At 42.0% G+C, this 15,990-nt stretch overlaps 1 protein-coding gene across 4 annotated transcripts in view; it reads right to left on the bottom strand.

Moving 5' to 3' along the window:
• The window catches only part of NVL (nuclear VCP like), a 65,772-nt gene that overhangs the window by 8,574 nt on the left and 41,208 nt on the right, over positions 1-15,990 (bottom strand). For all 4 annotated transcript variants that reach the window (XM_085855929.1, XM_085855928.1, XM_085855931.1 and 1 more), the window contains 6 exons: positions 15,562-15,663; positions 11,994-12,111; positions 11,595-11,739; positions 11,352-11,520; positions 4,205-4,426; positions 70-174 (listed from right to left, as the gene is read on the bottom strand). In XM_085855929.1, coding sequence (XP_085712055.1) covers positions 70-174; positions 4,205-4,426; positions 11,352-11,520; positions 11,595-11,739; positions 11,994-12,111; positions 15,562-15,663 — 861 coding nt within the window. The remainder of the gene's footprint in view (positions 1-69; positions 175-4,204; positions 4,427-11,351; positions 11,521-11,594; positions 11,740-11,993; positions 12,112-15,561; positions 15,664-15,990) is intronic.

Genomic DNA, 15,990 nt, shown 5'->3' with positions numbered 1-15,990 from the left:
CTCTTCTGCCGCCATTGAAGACTGCTAGGTCTTTGCTCGAATTGGCAACATTTTTTATTGGAGCCCTACCTTTGCCACCAAGGTTTTCCCACAGCCAGGAGGTCCAGCAAGCAACACTCCAGCTGGCTTGGATAGTCCCAGAGCCTGAAACAGTTTGGCATGTCGCACGGGAGCCTACAAAACAGATGCACATAAGCACGCACCACAGTTAGGTCCATTAGACTTGTATCACTCATTAGATACTAAAAATAAAACAGACACGGTGGTTTAATGGTTGGAGCATCCGCTCAGTCTGGGGGAGGCGGGGGGTTGGTTCAAACCCCGGCCAAGTGATAGCAAAGACTTCCCCCATAGAGCACGGACAATCCCCCATCGGTCGGCATCCATGGGGAGGAGGAAACATGCAGTGAGAAAAGCGGTGCCATTGTTGCGTCACTGGTACCCAGAGTATCCTGGGAAGTGATGGCACTTACCCCAAGCTCAGTGGCTGTGTCAAGTGTTTGTCTCATCAGTGTGTGTGTGTGTGTGTGTGTGTGTGTGTGTGTGTGTGTGTGTGTGTGTGTGTGTGTGTGTGTGTGTGTGTGTGTGTGTGTGTGTGTGCACGCGCGCTCGCTCCATTACGAGCCTTTGACCTTGTATTTAAAAATAATAAAAAATAAACTGATCAACTTTGGCTATAAAGAAGCAACTTTTAAAATCATTTTCCTAGTCCTGAGCATGACTGTTGATTTCCAGATGGTATTTGTAGGTTTGATAAACTTGCTGCATTTGGAAATTTTCACATTTCTCCATATTCGCAAAAACAATTTTAATGCCCTCAACGTTTTAATTTTTGCAAGCTGTCCAATTTATAGGGACTGTGCTCTATGACAATGTAGTTGGTGACAGCAACTACACATAGAGCAAGTCAGTTTATCTTGTTACCTCGTACATTGCCAGAACTGCATTACCGTTTAACATCTCAAAACTAGAAAACAGAGTTTGACATGAATGTGTCGATGGATGTGTTACATGTCAACCCATTGTTATGTTTGATCTCAATTAAAGGTCACATGATAAATTAAAGATCACATGAGAGTGCATGAGACAGAAAAGAGAGAAGGAGGAGGGAGACGACATCAGATGCTTCTAAACTTGAGTTGTTCTGCAAAATGATTAAAAGGGCACATTATCTTTGACCGTTTGAACCCATAATCAAATCAATTCATCTTTGTATTACAGTCCATACTTATGTTAAGTTTGGTTGCAATCCCTTCAGTGGTTCACAAGTTATCGTTTTAATAAAAAAATAAACCAATGTCACCCACAGGGTGACCCGTATCTTGCCAAAAGGTGACCACGTGTGACTTCTTTAAGGTCACACTGAGGTGAACAGAGCTGCTATCCACCAGGAGCGACTCCTTGAGGAATATCAGCCTACGAGAGATTCCGATGAGAATCGTTCTACAGAGTAACCATGAAAAATATGCTTTTGCCTCATAACGTCACCAAATGACGCCATAATGTCTCAAGCTTGACATATCTAGAAAGCACTCATCGAGGTGTTAAATTTGAGGTACTACACGATATGGTTCCTAAAACTTGAAAATTTGACCTTGGGGTCAAATATGTTTGACCTCAGGTGCTAACCATGAAGGTCAAGGCCAATCGCCATCAAAAATTAATCAGCTGAGCGCCAGACCATGAACTATATTCCCATGAAGTTTGAAGACGATCCGATCAAAATTACTCAAAAAATAAGGGTTTCGTCGACTCCCCTGATTTGCGCCAAAGTGACCTTGATCTTTGACCTTCAAAATTTTGTGCACTGAAAGGGACCTCTATAGGCCTCTGATATGCGAAGTTACAAAAATTTCTGATGATAACTGTGCTCTGCAGAATTTTTTTATTCGTGATTACAGACAAACAAACAAACAAAAAAACAAAAAAAAAAACATACAAGCTGACTAACATATCTTGCAAAACTTCGTTTTGGCAAGATAACAAACAAAAAAAAAAAAACCCCACAACAGACGGACGGGTGACCGGTAACCTTCAGCAGTGGAGGAGCAGAAATTGAGAACGCATAAATTATTTACCAGATTACGTTAACAACCTGCAGTCACGACAAGCTGATTGAAAGTCAAAAATAATTATACAGAGCAAATTGTAAACCCTTTCTTTTCTCTACAAGAGAGATCTACAGGTTGTCTCAATAAAATGTATGGACTTCATTAACAGAACTCACAAATATAATTTGCCGAGAATGCGTCGATGGATATGACTCTGTTCATGTTACATGTCAACCCACCGTTACGTCTGATCTCAATTAAAGGTCACATGCAAAACTAATGGCCACGTGAGAGAGAGTGAGAGGCAAAACTTCAGATGCTTCTAACTTGAATTATGATTTGCAAAATGACTATCAAAAAGGCACATGACCTTTGATCCATTGAACCCAAAACCGAATCGGTTCATCTTTGTATCACAGTCCATACTTGAGCCAAGTTTGGTTGAAATCCCTTCAGTAGTTCACAAGTTATTCAGTCGTTCACGCAGTTACGAAAATGTGCTACGCACGCATGGACAGCTGGAAAACACAATGCTTTCGGTGCCTTCGGCTGTGGAGGCATAAAATTATATAAATAGCAGAGAGAGAGATAGAGAGAGAGATAGAGATAGAGATAGAGATAGAGATAGAGATAGAGATAGAGATAGAGATAGAGATAGAGATAGAGATAGAGATAGAGATAGAGATAGAGATAGAGATAGAGATAGAGATAGAGATAGAGATAGAGATAGAGATAGAGATAGAGATAGAGATAGAGATAGAGATAGAGATAGAGATAGAGATAGAGATAGAGATAGAGATAGAGATAGAGATAGAGATAGAGATAGAGATAGAGATAGAGATAGAGATAGAGATAGAGATAGAGATAGAGATAGAGATAGAGATAGAGATAGAGATAGAGATAGAGATAGAGATAGAGATAGAGATAGAGATAGAGATAGAGATAGAGATAGAGATAGAGATAGAGATAGAGATAGAGATAGAGATAGAGATAGAGATAGAGATAGAGATAGAGATAGAGATAGAGATAGAGATAGAGATAGAGATAGAGATAGAGATAGAGATAGAGATAGAGATAGAGATAGAGATAGAGATAGAGATAGAGATAGAGATAGAGATAGAGATAGAGATAGAGATAGAGATAGAGATAGAGATAGAGATAGAGATAGAGATATAGAGATATAGAGATATAGAGATATAGAGATATAGAGATATAGAGATATAGAGATATAGAGATATAGAGATATAGAGATATAGAGATATAGAGATATAGAGAGAGATATAGAGATATAGAGATATAGAGATATAGAGATATAGAGATATAGAGATATAGAGATATAGAGATATAGAGATATAGAGATATAGAGATATAGAGATATAGAGATATAGAGATAGAGATAGATATATAGAGAGATAGAGAGATAGAGAGATAGAGAGATAGAGATAGAGAGATAGAGAGATAGAGAGATAGAGAGATAGAGATAGAGAGATAGAGAGATAGAGAGATAGAGATAGAGAGATAGAGAGATAGAGAGATAGAGATATAGAGATATAGAGATATAGAGATATAGAGATATAGAGATAGAGAGATAGAGATAGAGATAGAGACAGAGAGACAGAGAGACAGAGATAGAGAGATAGAGAGATACATAGATAGATAGAGGGATATAGAGATATAGAGATATAGATAGAGAGATATAGAGATATAGAGATATAGAGAGATAGAGATATAGAGAGATAGAGAGATAGAGAGATAGAGAGATAGAGAGATAGAGAGATAGAGAGATAGAGAGATAGAGAGATAGAGAGATAGAGAGATAGAGAGATAGAGAGATAGAGAGAGAGAGAGGTGATCTTGAGTGCTACCAGACGTACTTAACATATATTGTTAGCTTGTGATAGAATGATTGCACGTCATCAGTCAGCTGTTACCCATAAGGCAGTGCAGAACAAGAAGATAATGTATATATATATATATATATATATATATATATATATATATATATATATATATATATATATATATATATATATATATATATAGTACATTTTATTGAGGCAACCTTTATGTTATCTGAGGTCGGTAAACATCTCCTTACACAGTAAACTGAACATTTGTTTGTACAAAGGAACACAGGTACAGCAAGTCCTTACTAGAATGGCCAACGAAAGCTCATTCCGAACATAATCCAGGGCACCGATATCGTCCCAAGTTGTGTCGGGCACGGTTGCAAAGCCCTCACGCTTGGCTGACGGCTGCACGCGTGGCAAAGCAACTTGGAAGTCCATCAACTGCACACGCAGTCCATCGAGTGCGGATGGAGAGAGCGGTTGAGGAGCTCGCAGCCAGCACAGCGCTTTCTCCAACTCCCCACGCTTGAACAGACAGGCAGAGGGAATTGGAAATAAATGAATGCATTCCACACGAACAAACAATAATTTCAACATTTAAAAATTTTCCAATCGATCAAGGAGAAGGAAAAAAAAACAAAAACTTTTATATTCAACTTCGAGTGAATTGGTAGCGATGTAAAATAAAGGAATTTTGCTAATCGTTGGAACACGGCATGATTGTGGGAACTATTTGAACCTCAAACAGCAGGAAGACAATAAACAAAGCTCCTTTTATTAAAAAATTTTTTTTTTTTAAACAAAAACAGTTTTACCAGAAAACAAGTGCAGGATATAAATGGAAATTCCTGCAGAAGTTTCCAAATCTCAAATAACAAAGGGAACAAAAGTCTTCCCGACGGAGTATGGCCGGCAGTTCTGTTTGGCCACAGCAAGGATCTCCAAGGTCTTTGATCCAATGAAGTTGTTCATCAATTACACCTGGCACCAGTGGTTTTGGTCGTCGCACATTTATGTACGGTCATGACGGACAATGGAGGATTGCACAGAAATTGGCAGCAGGATATTTTGGCTTGAGGTTTCTCTATAAAGACCCTGTCACACCTTGACGTTTTAGCCAGCAATGGCAACGTATAAAAATGTATGTAAAACGTTGGTGTACGCTGAAGTTTTGAGGTTTTTTTTTTAAGTTTTGGTCGTATTCATAACGTGTTGGTCGTATGCATAACATATTAGTAACGGGCACAGAACTTTTCGTTGTGTTATAGATAACATATACCAACGAATGCTTCGCCTGTTGTCGGCGTTCACAACCTATGCCCAACGATAGTTTAACTTAGGCATAGCGCGCTGCACATATCGCCGACGAACTCGTGGCGTTCTGTATTAAAAACCTGCCGCACGCCGATTTAAATCATAACCGCCTGAAAATTGGAAGTGCCAACATCGCAGTCACACCTAGACGATTTAGCCAGCGTATGCCGACCTATGAAAAATGTGTGTAAAACGCTGGGACATGTCAAATACGGTATGGGTAAGTTGTGTATACGTTAGGAGCACGCTGAAAAACGAGGAAGTACGCTGTCATATTACGTGGTACGTCTAGTACGTCGTGAAATTTCAAGCATGCTGAAAATTTTACGACGTACTCGACGTATGGCTCACAAGTTCCGCATACGCCGGCATAAGTTCTCGGCACGCTCCGCGATCGTTGTCACACGTCGGACACACGTTACTTGTAAGTTACTCATAAGTTGAAACACGTCGAGGTAATGTTAAGCATACCCGAAACTTAATTTTAACCTATGAGTAGCGTGCTTTGAACCTATGAGTAACGTATCTCAAATGCACATTGTCGTATGTAGACGAATTTGATTGACGTCTTCCGGACGACCACAGAACTTACTGAACGTGTTTCTAACTTACATCTACCGTATAATGGCGTATTGGCAGCGTTTAGGGGAATTGGTATCTACAAATGGGCTTCACAAGAGGAACCCGTCAGTGTTCCAGACTCCATGTTGAGTAGATGTCAATGTCAGTAGTATCAGTAGTAGTAGCAGTCGTAGTAGGTGAGCATGTCAGTAGTAGTAGTAGTAGTAGTAGTATTGGTAGTAGTGGTAGGTCCATGTCAGTAGTAGTAGGTGAGCGTGATGGGGAGGGTGTGGGTGATGATGGATCCTCGTTGCGTCAACGAATAGGAGACTACTTTGCACCATTGTTCGATGTTCTTTTCAGCTATTTTTTTTTTTCTCATTCCCACGATGAACTATTTTTTGTTTCAGTTTTTAAAGTATTCAAAACGACTTGGACAAATGCATAATGTACTAGTAATGAACACAGAACGCTTCGATAACTTATACATAAGTTATACCAAAGATTGATTAGTGTGTTTTAGGCGTCCACAATCTATGCCCAACGATAGTCTAACGTATGCATAACGTGGCAGCGTATCGTCGACGATTACATGAGGTTTTCTATTCATAGGCTGCAACTTCACTTTTAATAAATGGCTGTCACTCGCCTATTGTTTTTGGACGCTGGTGCTCGGCAATTGAAATAGTTTTCATTGAACGAGTTAAATCGCTTCCACTGGACTATTGAAATGATTTAATAATAATGCTTGGTTATCCTTGGACCCACTCTGGCTAGCAGCTCGTCGAACATCGCTGGGGGCATTCGCAGGAAGTTGATGAAGGATGCATGGTCCTCGTTCCGGAGTTCCACCATGTGCTGGTCATATATGCCGTAATGGCGTCACCTCCCGATCCATGGTCCCACCCAGTTCCTTCTCCCTCGTTCACGTCTTCTTCTCCCGGCTCTATTGGCACGCAACTGGTACAGTGTCAACTCGATGAGGTCATGTTGATGTTCGAGGACAGGTAGGTATTGTCGTCTCAGCGTTGCCGTATCCTCCATCTCTCGGAATGACATGGACATGTACTCACCACGAAGTCTAAAAAAAACAGACGGGTTCCTCCTGCGAAGCCCCTTTGTATATACCAATTCCCCTAATCGCTGCCAATACGCCATTATACGGTATCTAAGTTAGAAACGCGTTCAGTAAGTTCTGTTGTCGTCCTGAAGACGTCAAATACGTCTTCGTCTTTTTCAAGTAACGTGTTGCGAAGTGTGAACAACGTCCGTGTAGCGTGCTTACAAAACGTTACTCATAGGTTAGAAATAAGTTTCGGGTACGCTAAACATTACCTCGACGTGTTTCAACTTATGAGTAACTTACAAGTAGCATGTGTCGACGTGTGTCAACGATCGCATAACGTGCCTACAACTTATGGCCAGCATAGCGGAACGTGCGAGTCATACGCCGGCATACGTCGTAAAATTTCAAGCATGCAAAAATTTGAGGACAACCCAAAAGTACAACGTTTAAAGCCAGCGTACTACGACTTATGGCAGTGTTTTTCAGCATTGTCTTAACGTATACAAAACGTACCCATAACGTATTTGATACGTGCCAGCGTTTCATCATTTTTTTTTTCAATCATCATTTTTCATTCTTTTCAAAAAAACAAATTTTTCATCAATCGCCATACGCTGGCTAAATCGTCAAGGTGTGACAGCGGCTTAAGCGATGCTTTTAATCACGAGCCCGGAAATTATTTTGATTGTTCATTGTATTTTAAACCCCCAAAACAGGAGGATAATTTCTGGTACAACGCACTTCCATTCCTTACTGAAGCTGGATGCTGATAAAAGAACGTTCATTTGAACAGTTGTCAAAGCAACCACATCATCATATTTTTTCCCCTCCGAGTTTTCGTTCATAAAACCATTGTATTTAAAACTGATTTTTAACAAGCTATGAAAGATTCATTGCATGCACTACTCACCTACAAGCTGTCTAGCCTGGGTTGGAATTCCGACCCAGCTCCAATCTGTCATCCCAGTATTTCACAGGCACGGTGATTCATCAATGTTATGTGTCGTCCCTCAGATGGACGTCAAACGTGTGTCCCAACAGCCAGCATTCATCGGTGCACGTTAAATATCCCACGGTGTCCTTGAAGAACAAGCGAGCTATCGCCGGCATTGTGAACAAATTCGAAATTCCTGCCCTAACCAGCAGAGGGCATCAGTGGCACAGCCACACCCTCAGCCAACGATGCTACCCCGCAGCCTTATGCTGCATATGAACAAAGACGACGATTTCATGTACTCGGTTGTATTGAGTTGTAAAGCAATGTGATATTTATAATACGATCACGAATTGCGCATATCCATTGCAAGGGAAAATTTAGTGCTGCCAATGACAATCTGTAGAATAAATAAGCATCCCTGAAGATACTTTGGAGATATTTTCCATCCCTATATAAGCAAATAGGATAGCCATCTTATTGATGTCACCGAAATGACGTACTGAATTACTTGCCTTTGAAACACAATGTCAACTTTTAATCTGATAGCATTCCCTTGGAAACGCAAGCCAGATATGATAACTCCGATCAACCCATCTTCTTCTTCTTCTTGCACATGGTGGCTTGGTTGCCAGGTAGCTATCATTTTGTTGGGGCGTGACTATGCCGCTGATGCTGTGCCCCTATACCAGTACACTGGTGCTCATTTCACCAACCTCAGAAGGATGACAGGCTGAGTGAACGCCACCTGGTGTTAGTTCGGTGGCAAACGGGGCTAAAACTCAGGACTCTAAGATCCTAAGCCAGCCACCCTAACCACTAAGCAAACACCAGGCTTAATGCATCTCAAAGAGCCCAAAGGCAATTGAGAGTCAACCAGAAAATGTTATGGGCGGAGCCACGCCAAAAAACGTGTTTTTAGGGGTTAGCCGATTTCAATTTGCATATTCTCCTAGGGGTTTTGTCGAATCTGGCAGGGATTTCGGTATTTGGTTAGCCCAATGGCACCTGCATAGCCCCACGGAGCTCGATTTTTCATTTTCGTCCCAAGGTCAAGGTCACAAGGTCACGAACTTAGAAAATTGCGATTTTGCCATAAAAATCCATCTTCTCCGAGGGGTTTGTCGAATCTGGCAGTGGTTTCGGTATTTGGTTAGCCCAATGGCACCTGCATAGCCCCATGGAGCTCGATTTTTCATCCCAAGGTCAAGGTCACAAGGTCACGAACTTAGAAAATTTCGAATTTTGACATAAAAATCAGATGACCGCCCAAACTTTGAGAGCTAGGATGACAATATTTTTTATGCATAATCTTGAGGTCATTCCCCACCTCAAGTCTTGAAACCATTTTTCTCTATCTCGAACACCTTGCCCGTGGTGCCCCCTTCAAGTTTGTTTTTACGCTGATTTCATCAAAGTATGGATAATCCGAGGAGTGCGAAATGCCATATAGCCTATATGACGTTATATTGTTCCTGGAATGTTCCAGAGGAAGTTTTGCACCAAAGGTCATAATCCTTGACCTTTAAAGGTCACAAAGGTCAAATTTTCAAAGTTGTGGGAATCGAACTGGGTTTTCGACCTTCTTCGACGAACTAACTCCAATAAGCTATAACACGTATCCTGTTTCCTTATTTTAATGTCCACAACATTGTTTTGTGACCTTTAAAGGTTATGCAAAGGTCAAATTTTTAAAGTTGTTGAACGAAACCGGGTTTTCGACATTTTGCAGCTAATAACCCGTCACTCGTACCACATCATGTTAATCATTTTTATAACTTGGTCAAACATTATCACATTGTCTCATCCTTCTGAAACAATCTACATCATCAAATACCGCTCGTGAACCATGGTCGTCTTAAGACTTGTCGTTATTAGCAAGCCAAATAGTCTTTTATTAGCATTCTAATGGTGACATGACAATTCTTTTGGAACCAATACAGATTGAAGAAACTTCGGAATACAAAACCTAATTCTTCTTCTTATGACATCCACTTAACGTGGTGACATTATGAGATCTTTCCAGTGCTCTCGATTCGACTTCATGTCGACTAAATCAATGCCACTCAGGCTGGTGTCCTTCTTGATGACGTCACAAGCTGTGAGAGGACGCCACTTTCTCCGGGGTTCCTCGGACCTCCAAATTAGGACTTTCTTTGCTGTTTCTTCATGGTGCATCACATGATCAGCAAGGCGAAGTCAGCATTGCCTCACAAGAGAAGAGATGCAGGGAAGAGAATCATAGTAATCTCTGTTAGTGATATGGTCTTGCAAAGAAATGTTCAGGACTTTGCGAAGCAATGGAGTGTAGGTATAGCATCCAATGATTTATCTTGCGCTTGGGTCAAGGTCCAGGATTCGCACCCAGAGAAGGATCTACTAAACAGTGGTTCTGAGGATCCTTATATCTCCAAACTTTGGTGAGGGCATGAGCTACTGCCCCCAAGCCCGAGCTTTTCGGCATTCTGGGTAAGACATCTCCCTAAGGTGTACTAAACCATCGTTTAGGTTTGGTTTTTTTCTGCCAATTTCCGAGCAACATCTTCGATCCCCATCTCCCTAAGGTGTACTAAACCATCGTTTAGGTTTGGTTTTTTTCTGCCAATTTCCGAGCAACATCTTCGATCTGACTGGTACTTTCAGAATTAAATTTTGCATAAATAAATGTAAAGAACGTATGTGGGGTTGACAAAAAAAATTTTTGACCATGTCCTAATTTTTGCGGTCTCATCCTCCTCCTCTTCCCTTTAAGAGGCGAGGTCCGATAGCACCAAGTTTCTGCTCTGCCTTGACCGTGATACTCGTCATCCCTATTAAAAATAGACATTTTAACATTTCTCACCAAAACTCATCCAAAATTTGTCTGATCAGAACAAAATTGCCCTCTCTAGATAGCCTAGAGCAAGGAAACTTTATGCTTAATTTACATCATTCCCCTCTGGGTTAAAGGTCAACTTCAAATGGCGGTCTGAAAAATAAAATAAATAACAAAAAAAAAGGTTTTTTTTGTCATCGATCAATTTTGCCAATGCGGAATCCCAGTCCACTTGGCGTTCCAAAAATGTTGCATCATCATAGTGCATCTGTCCTGAAGTTGCGCATCCGATATATTTGTTCTATGTGCTGGACCTACTTTTTTCAGATGTTGATCTCATGAACGAAAAACACCTTTTCGATCATAAGTTTAACCCTTTGAACCCTGAGAGCTCCTTGGACTTTCGGCTCCCAAACCTTGGGCTCCCTGGAGAAAAATCCAGCCGCTCAAGTATATGGAGGTTTGAATAGCAGCCGGTAAACCGGCCGCCAGGGTTCAAAGGGTTACTAATTTTCCTCCGACTTTCATGATGTTGAGTTTTATGGATCGATTGTAGATGGGGACACATTTTCTTAATTTGCAGTCCATCCCTAAATGCTGAAGGTGAAGGTCATGTGGCGGTCTAAAAAAATAAAATAAAATGGACATCATTAGATAGTGGGTGCCAGGGGGTACTTACTTTTGGCGATTGCTTTGCAATCGCAGACATCTATTTTTTTTTTTCTTTGGAAACATTTATGGATACATTCAGCAAACCCACCTCTGCAGGTCCATCTTGTTCTTGTAGGGCCCGCTCTACAGCACACATGGCAGCCTCTCGGCAAAAGGCCTGGAGGTCTGCACCGACGTAGCCCGGGGTTAATTGAGCAAGAGTTTTAAAGCAGATGTCATCAGGGAGCCTTACGGTACGACACAGCACAGACAGTATCCTGCACAAGAAAACGGGTAGTTAATTGTTGATGTGGAGAACATCGTGTCGTGCAATGTTGCTGTGTGCACAGACCTCTCTCGGGCTCCCTCATCTGGGATCCCAAGGCAGATTTCACGATCGAAGCGCCCGGCACGCCGTAGCGCAGGGTCAATAACATCAGGCCGGTTTGTCGCCCCCAAAACCATCACCGGCGAACTTACTGGCAAACTCGCGAGGCCTGAAAATAAACAACACAAAGGTTTGAGGTTGGGAACCGGGCACGATGACAGTGACAACATTTTCCATCTCTGCTGCAAATCATGAGAAGGTAACACGTTGACTTCAGATTACCTACAGCTAACAATGCGCTTATGCAATGACAGCATGTTAAAGCCAATTAACACGTCTGTATTCACCAACTGGTGACTTCACACCATTGTGAAGCAGAAATTACAAACTTAATGCACAATGATGAAACGACGTCACACACACCATCCATACAGGACAGGATTTGTGCCACAATCCTTCGTTCCATCTCCTTTGAAGCACCATCCCTGCGTGGTGCGACGACGTCAATCTCGTCGAGGAAAAGCACGCAGGGTGCACTGCTCTGGAAATGACAAAGGAACGCAGCGAGTCCTTTGTGAGAAAAGTGTCAAAGCATCCGAATCAAGTTACAAAAGGCACTTGAGAGGAGGTGGTTTGGACAAAAACATAAAAAGAAAGAAGAGTTAGGACAAAAGTGAGATGGACATTTCATGCAGCTGTTGATGTATGAAATTGTAATGGGTTTAAAATTTAATTGGAGAGGTACCTATCTATAGTTGGGGTTGAGGGGTAAAGGGATGTTGGCAGGAATAGTAGGTATGTTCGGATTGGAAGGGTGTGATCTTTCCATGTGTGCATGTTGTAATTACCCCGACGTTTGACTCTGTCAATAGGAGGGGTTTTCAAATTGTTTTCTCCTCCTCCTCACATTTACATCATCGCTGTGATTGGTCTGCTCAGCCCATGAGACCCTGACGTTTGACTCTGTCAATAGGAGGGGTTTTCAAATTGTTTTCTCCTCTTCCTCCTCACATTTACATCATCACTGTGATTGGTCTGCTCAGCCCATGAGACCCTGACGTTTGACTCTGTCAATAGGAGGGGTTTTCAAAAAATGGTTTTTTTTTTAAAGTTCAATTTAAATTGTTTTCACTTTTCACAGTCACCAAGGTTGATTTACACTCGGTTGCATCAAGATTTGTGAAATTTGAAGGTTTTGTATCCTCGGTCCGTGTGGAATGCATTGCACCGAGGGGAGGCTTCCATGCCTCCTCAAGAGGCTATCTCAAGTTCTATTCGATTTCTGTTTTCACTTTTGGGACCTTCTGGTGTAGCTACAGTCTTAACGTAGATAATTTTCGTAAAATCAGAGCAGAACAAGTATCAACATAATTTGGTAATCGGCTTTCATTCAACGTCGGGGTCATTCATGGTATTCAGCTTGTTGGATATCCAAGATGTTTCAACTCCTAGAGGTGTGGGTCTTAAGTGTGAAGGTCTGTGTTAAGCTCCTACTCAACTGCTCTTCCCCACCCCCACCAAAAACAAAACAAAACACTCGTTTCCCCTATGTTGTGAATTGCAGCCATTTCACCTCTTTGCCCTTGCCTTGAGTTCATTCCCATTTCTACTCATTCCACCCCGACTCCTTATGCCCATTCCCAACTCTGTGCCAGAGGTCTTGGCAAGATGGATCCTAATGAATCCTCAACACTCACAAACTGTAACCACTGGCATCATCTCAACATTGTCGAACTGTTCAATGAGGATCCAGCCCACATAATGAAATGTCTGAGAACTGCTGACAAAATATGGTTTCAATGGAGGTCTGGTGTTGGAGGTAACCTGGTGTTGGCTTCGGATCCTAGGTCCTGAGTTCAAGCCCTGTTGGCCGCTGAATTAACACCAGGTGGGGTTGACTCAGACTGTCATCATTCTGAGGTCGGCAAAATGAGTACCAGTGTAGTAGCAGCCAAAAGGCTGCACACAAAGGGAAGGGGGTATTAAGGGATTTATTAAATCTGGTATTGGTGTGGTGCAGGAATGATGGGCCGAATGACCTCCTCCTTTGTAAAATTTCCTTGTCCTAAAACAACACTGAAATCCATGTGGTGGTAGATACTACTACATACAATTAACACTGAACCTTCAGCTGGCAGCATTGTGGCCATGATATTCTGGGATGTCAAGGGAATATCTCTCTCCCTCTCACTCTCTCTCGTGCAGCCTGTGGCTGCTGGTTGCATCATTGGTTGGGACACGGCCATGCCGCTGATGCAGTGTCCCCCTTACCAGTACACTGGTACTCATTTTGCCGACCTCGGAAGGATGACAGGCTGAGTCAACCTCCTGGTGTATTAATTCAGCGGCCAACGGGGATTGAACTCAGGACCCTAGGATCCAAAGCCGCCACCCTAACCACTAAGCAAACACCAGGCTTAAGGGAATCATATGGATTGACTATAGGCCTCACGAGGCTACAATCACAGATAGGGATATCAGGCGAGCCTCATGTACAAATTCTGGCATGCCGGCAAGGACAAGTGCTAAAGGGATGGCGACTGAAGATGTGCTGTTGCTCAAAGACAATGTGTCGATGCACAAAGCCCTTGTTCTGCAGACCACCATTAATGGTTGTAGCTTCAAGCAACTGAATCACTCACATTACAGCCTGGACATGATTTCCCCCCAATGACTGTTTCAACATTTGAAACATCACCTCAATGGCCACTGACTTGCCAATGAGCTGAATGACACAACCAAGACTTCTGGTCTGAAGGGGAATTAACCCAAGAACTTCATTTCACTGCCTTTGACAATTTGAAGGACAAAGGGAGCAGTACTTCCGTCTCTGGAATATGCTCCCCACACTCATTCCTCCCTTGTTTGTCCAAGTCTGCCTCTATCTTGGCCATCAACTCTGCTGTTGGTGTTTTGCCCCTCTCTCAACTGTTCCTTTTGTTCTGTCGTGTCCCGATCTGTTATCCGTTAAAAGTACTCGTACTAGCTCTTCCACAAGCCTCGACAATGTATACAAAAAAAAAAGAAGTGCATTGGAAAATAAATAAATAAAAACGACAAAAAGGAGTTTGGGTGTTTTACAAGATCGTACATCATTCCAACAAGAACACCCTTCATCCATTTTGATATCCTTGGGTGAAGCATTCGGTGACGGTAACAGTTCACTGGCTTCATGGTTTGTTTTGTAGAGAACTGGTGCAATTTATAGCATCGCTCACAATGTTAGAATAGGACCGACCAGAATTTGCAAATGGGGAAAAAAATAAATGTATAAAAACAGGAAGTAGAGCTGTGTGAGGTTCACAACATATGACAGAGCAGCTCAACAAATTTGAGGAGGCTGTGATCCCTTGGTGTCCTCCATAATTGTTGCTGGTAAGCAAAAATCACATCACACTTACTACAAGTAATTTATAAATACCATACAGTTGTATTGGGGGGGGGAGAGGGGAGGAGGAAATTTGGTGGGCAGGTTAGGTGTGTGACAAAGACAAATTGATAAGATGTTGGTGAAGCTCCAGATCCGGAAAAGATAATTTTTAAAAGTGATACTTTACCATTAAGAGATGGGGTCAAAAACAATACATAGAACAACATCTCAACAAGTTGTGGAAGGACTTGGACGAAACATTGTGGATGAGTTGGGTAAGTGAGAATAACAAGCCGATTATTTTTTGGGTCAGGTCCAGATGCAGATCTGGCCCATCATTGGCATACAAAATGTAAACTTCTGCCTGACAGAGGTACGCGCACTCCACTGAGTGCAGTTCTGGTTTTTGATTGTACCCAAATCTTTCGTAATCAAGTGTTGCTTTAAGGTCTGTGCTGTGCTCTAACAAGTGTCCACCAAGTTGTGTCCGAATCCATCCATAACTATTTGAGATATCCTGCTCACAGACAAACAGAGGTAAATGCACAACCCCCCCCCCCCCCGCCAGTTTATCTTTGGTGGTGGAGGTAACAGGAAACTACTTCGTCTTGAGGAACTTACCACAGCCAAGTCGAACAGGTCCCGTACCTTCTTCTCTGACTCGCCTGATATGCCCGAGACGACCTCAGGGCTTGCGACTTGCACCAATGGTAGCTCCAGTTCCTGTGGAGCCCCAGATTAAAAAAAATTTAAAAATAATACTAATAAAAAAGTCATTTATTATAACTACCTTGAGAAAAATGATCGATGCAAACTGCTTTGTGACCCAAATACAGCAGGCTATTGAAGCTGAGATTCCAGCAAAGGACTGGAGCATAAACATGCAGGTGTGTGAAAACATTTTTGAGAGAGTAACAATGTGCATGCTTGCATACTTTATATGTTCTACTCAAACGGCAAATGCTTATTCTGAAGTTACTAAACAAACATTTGTGCTCAGCAAGTTTAGGGTCGACCTCCCCAGACAATTATGAGGCTCATGGAAGAACA

This window comes from Eptatretus burgeri, chromosome 15 (genome assembly GCF_056783735.1).
Source record: "Eptatretus burgeri isolate ZD-2024b chromosome 15, Ebu_testis_v1, whole genome shotgun sequence".
In the NCBI taxonomy this organism is placed as follows: Eukaryota; Metazoa; Chordata; class Myxini; order Myxiniformes; family Myxinidae; genus Eptatretus; species Eptatretus burgeri.
The sequence above is the reverse complement of the archived record's forward strand: the minus strand, read 5'-3'. Positions and strand labels throughout refer to the sequence as shown.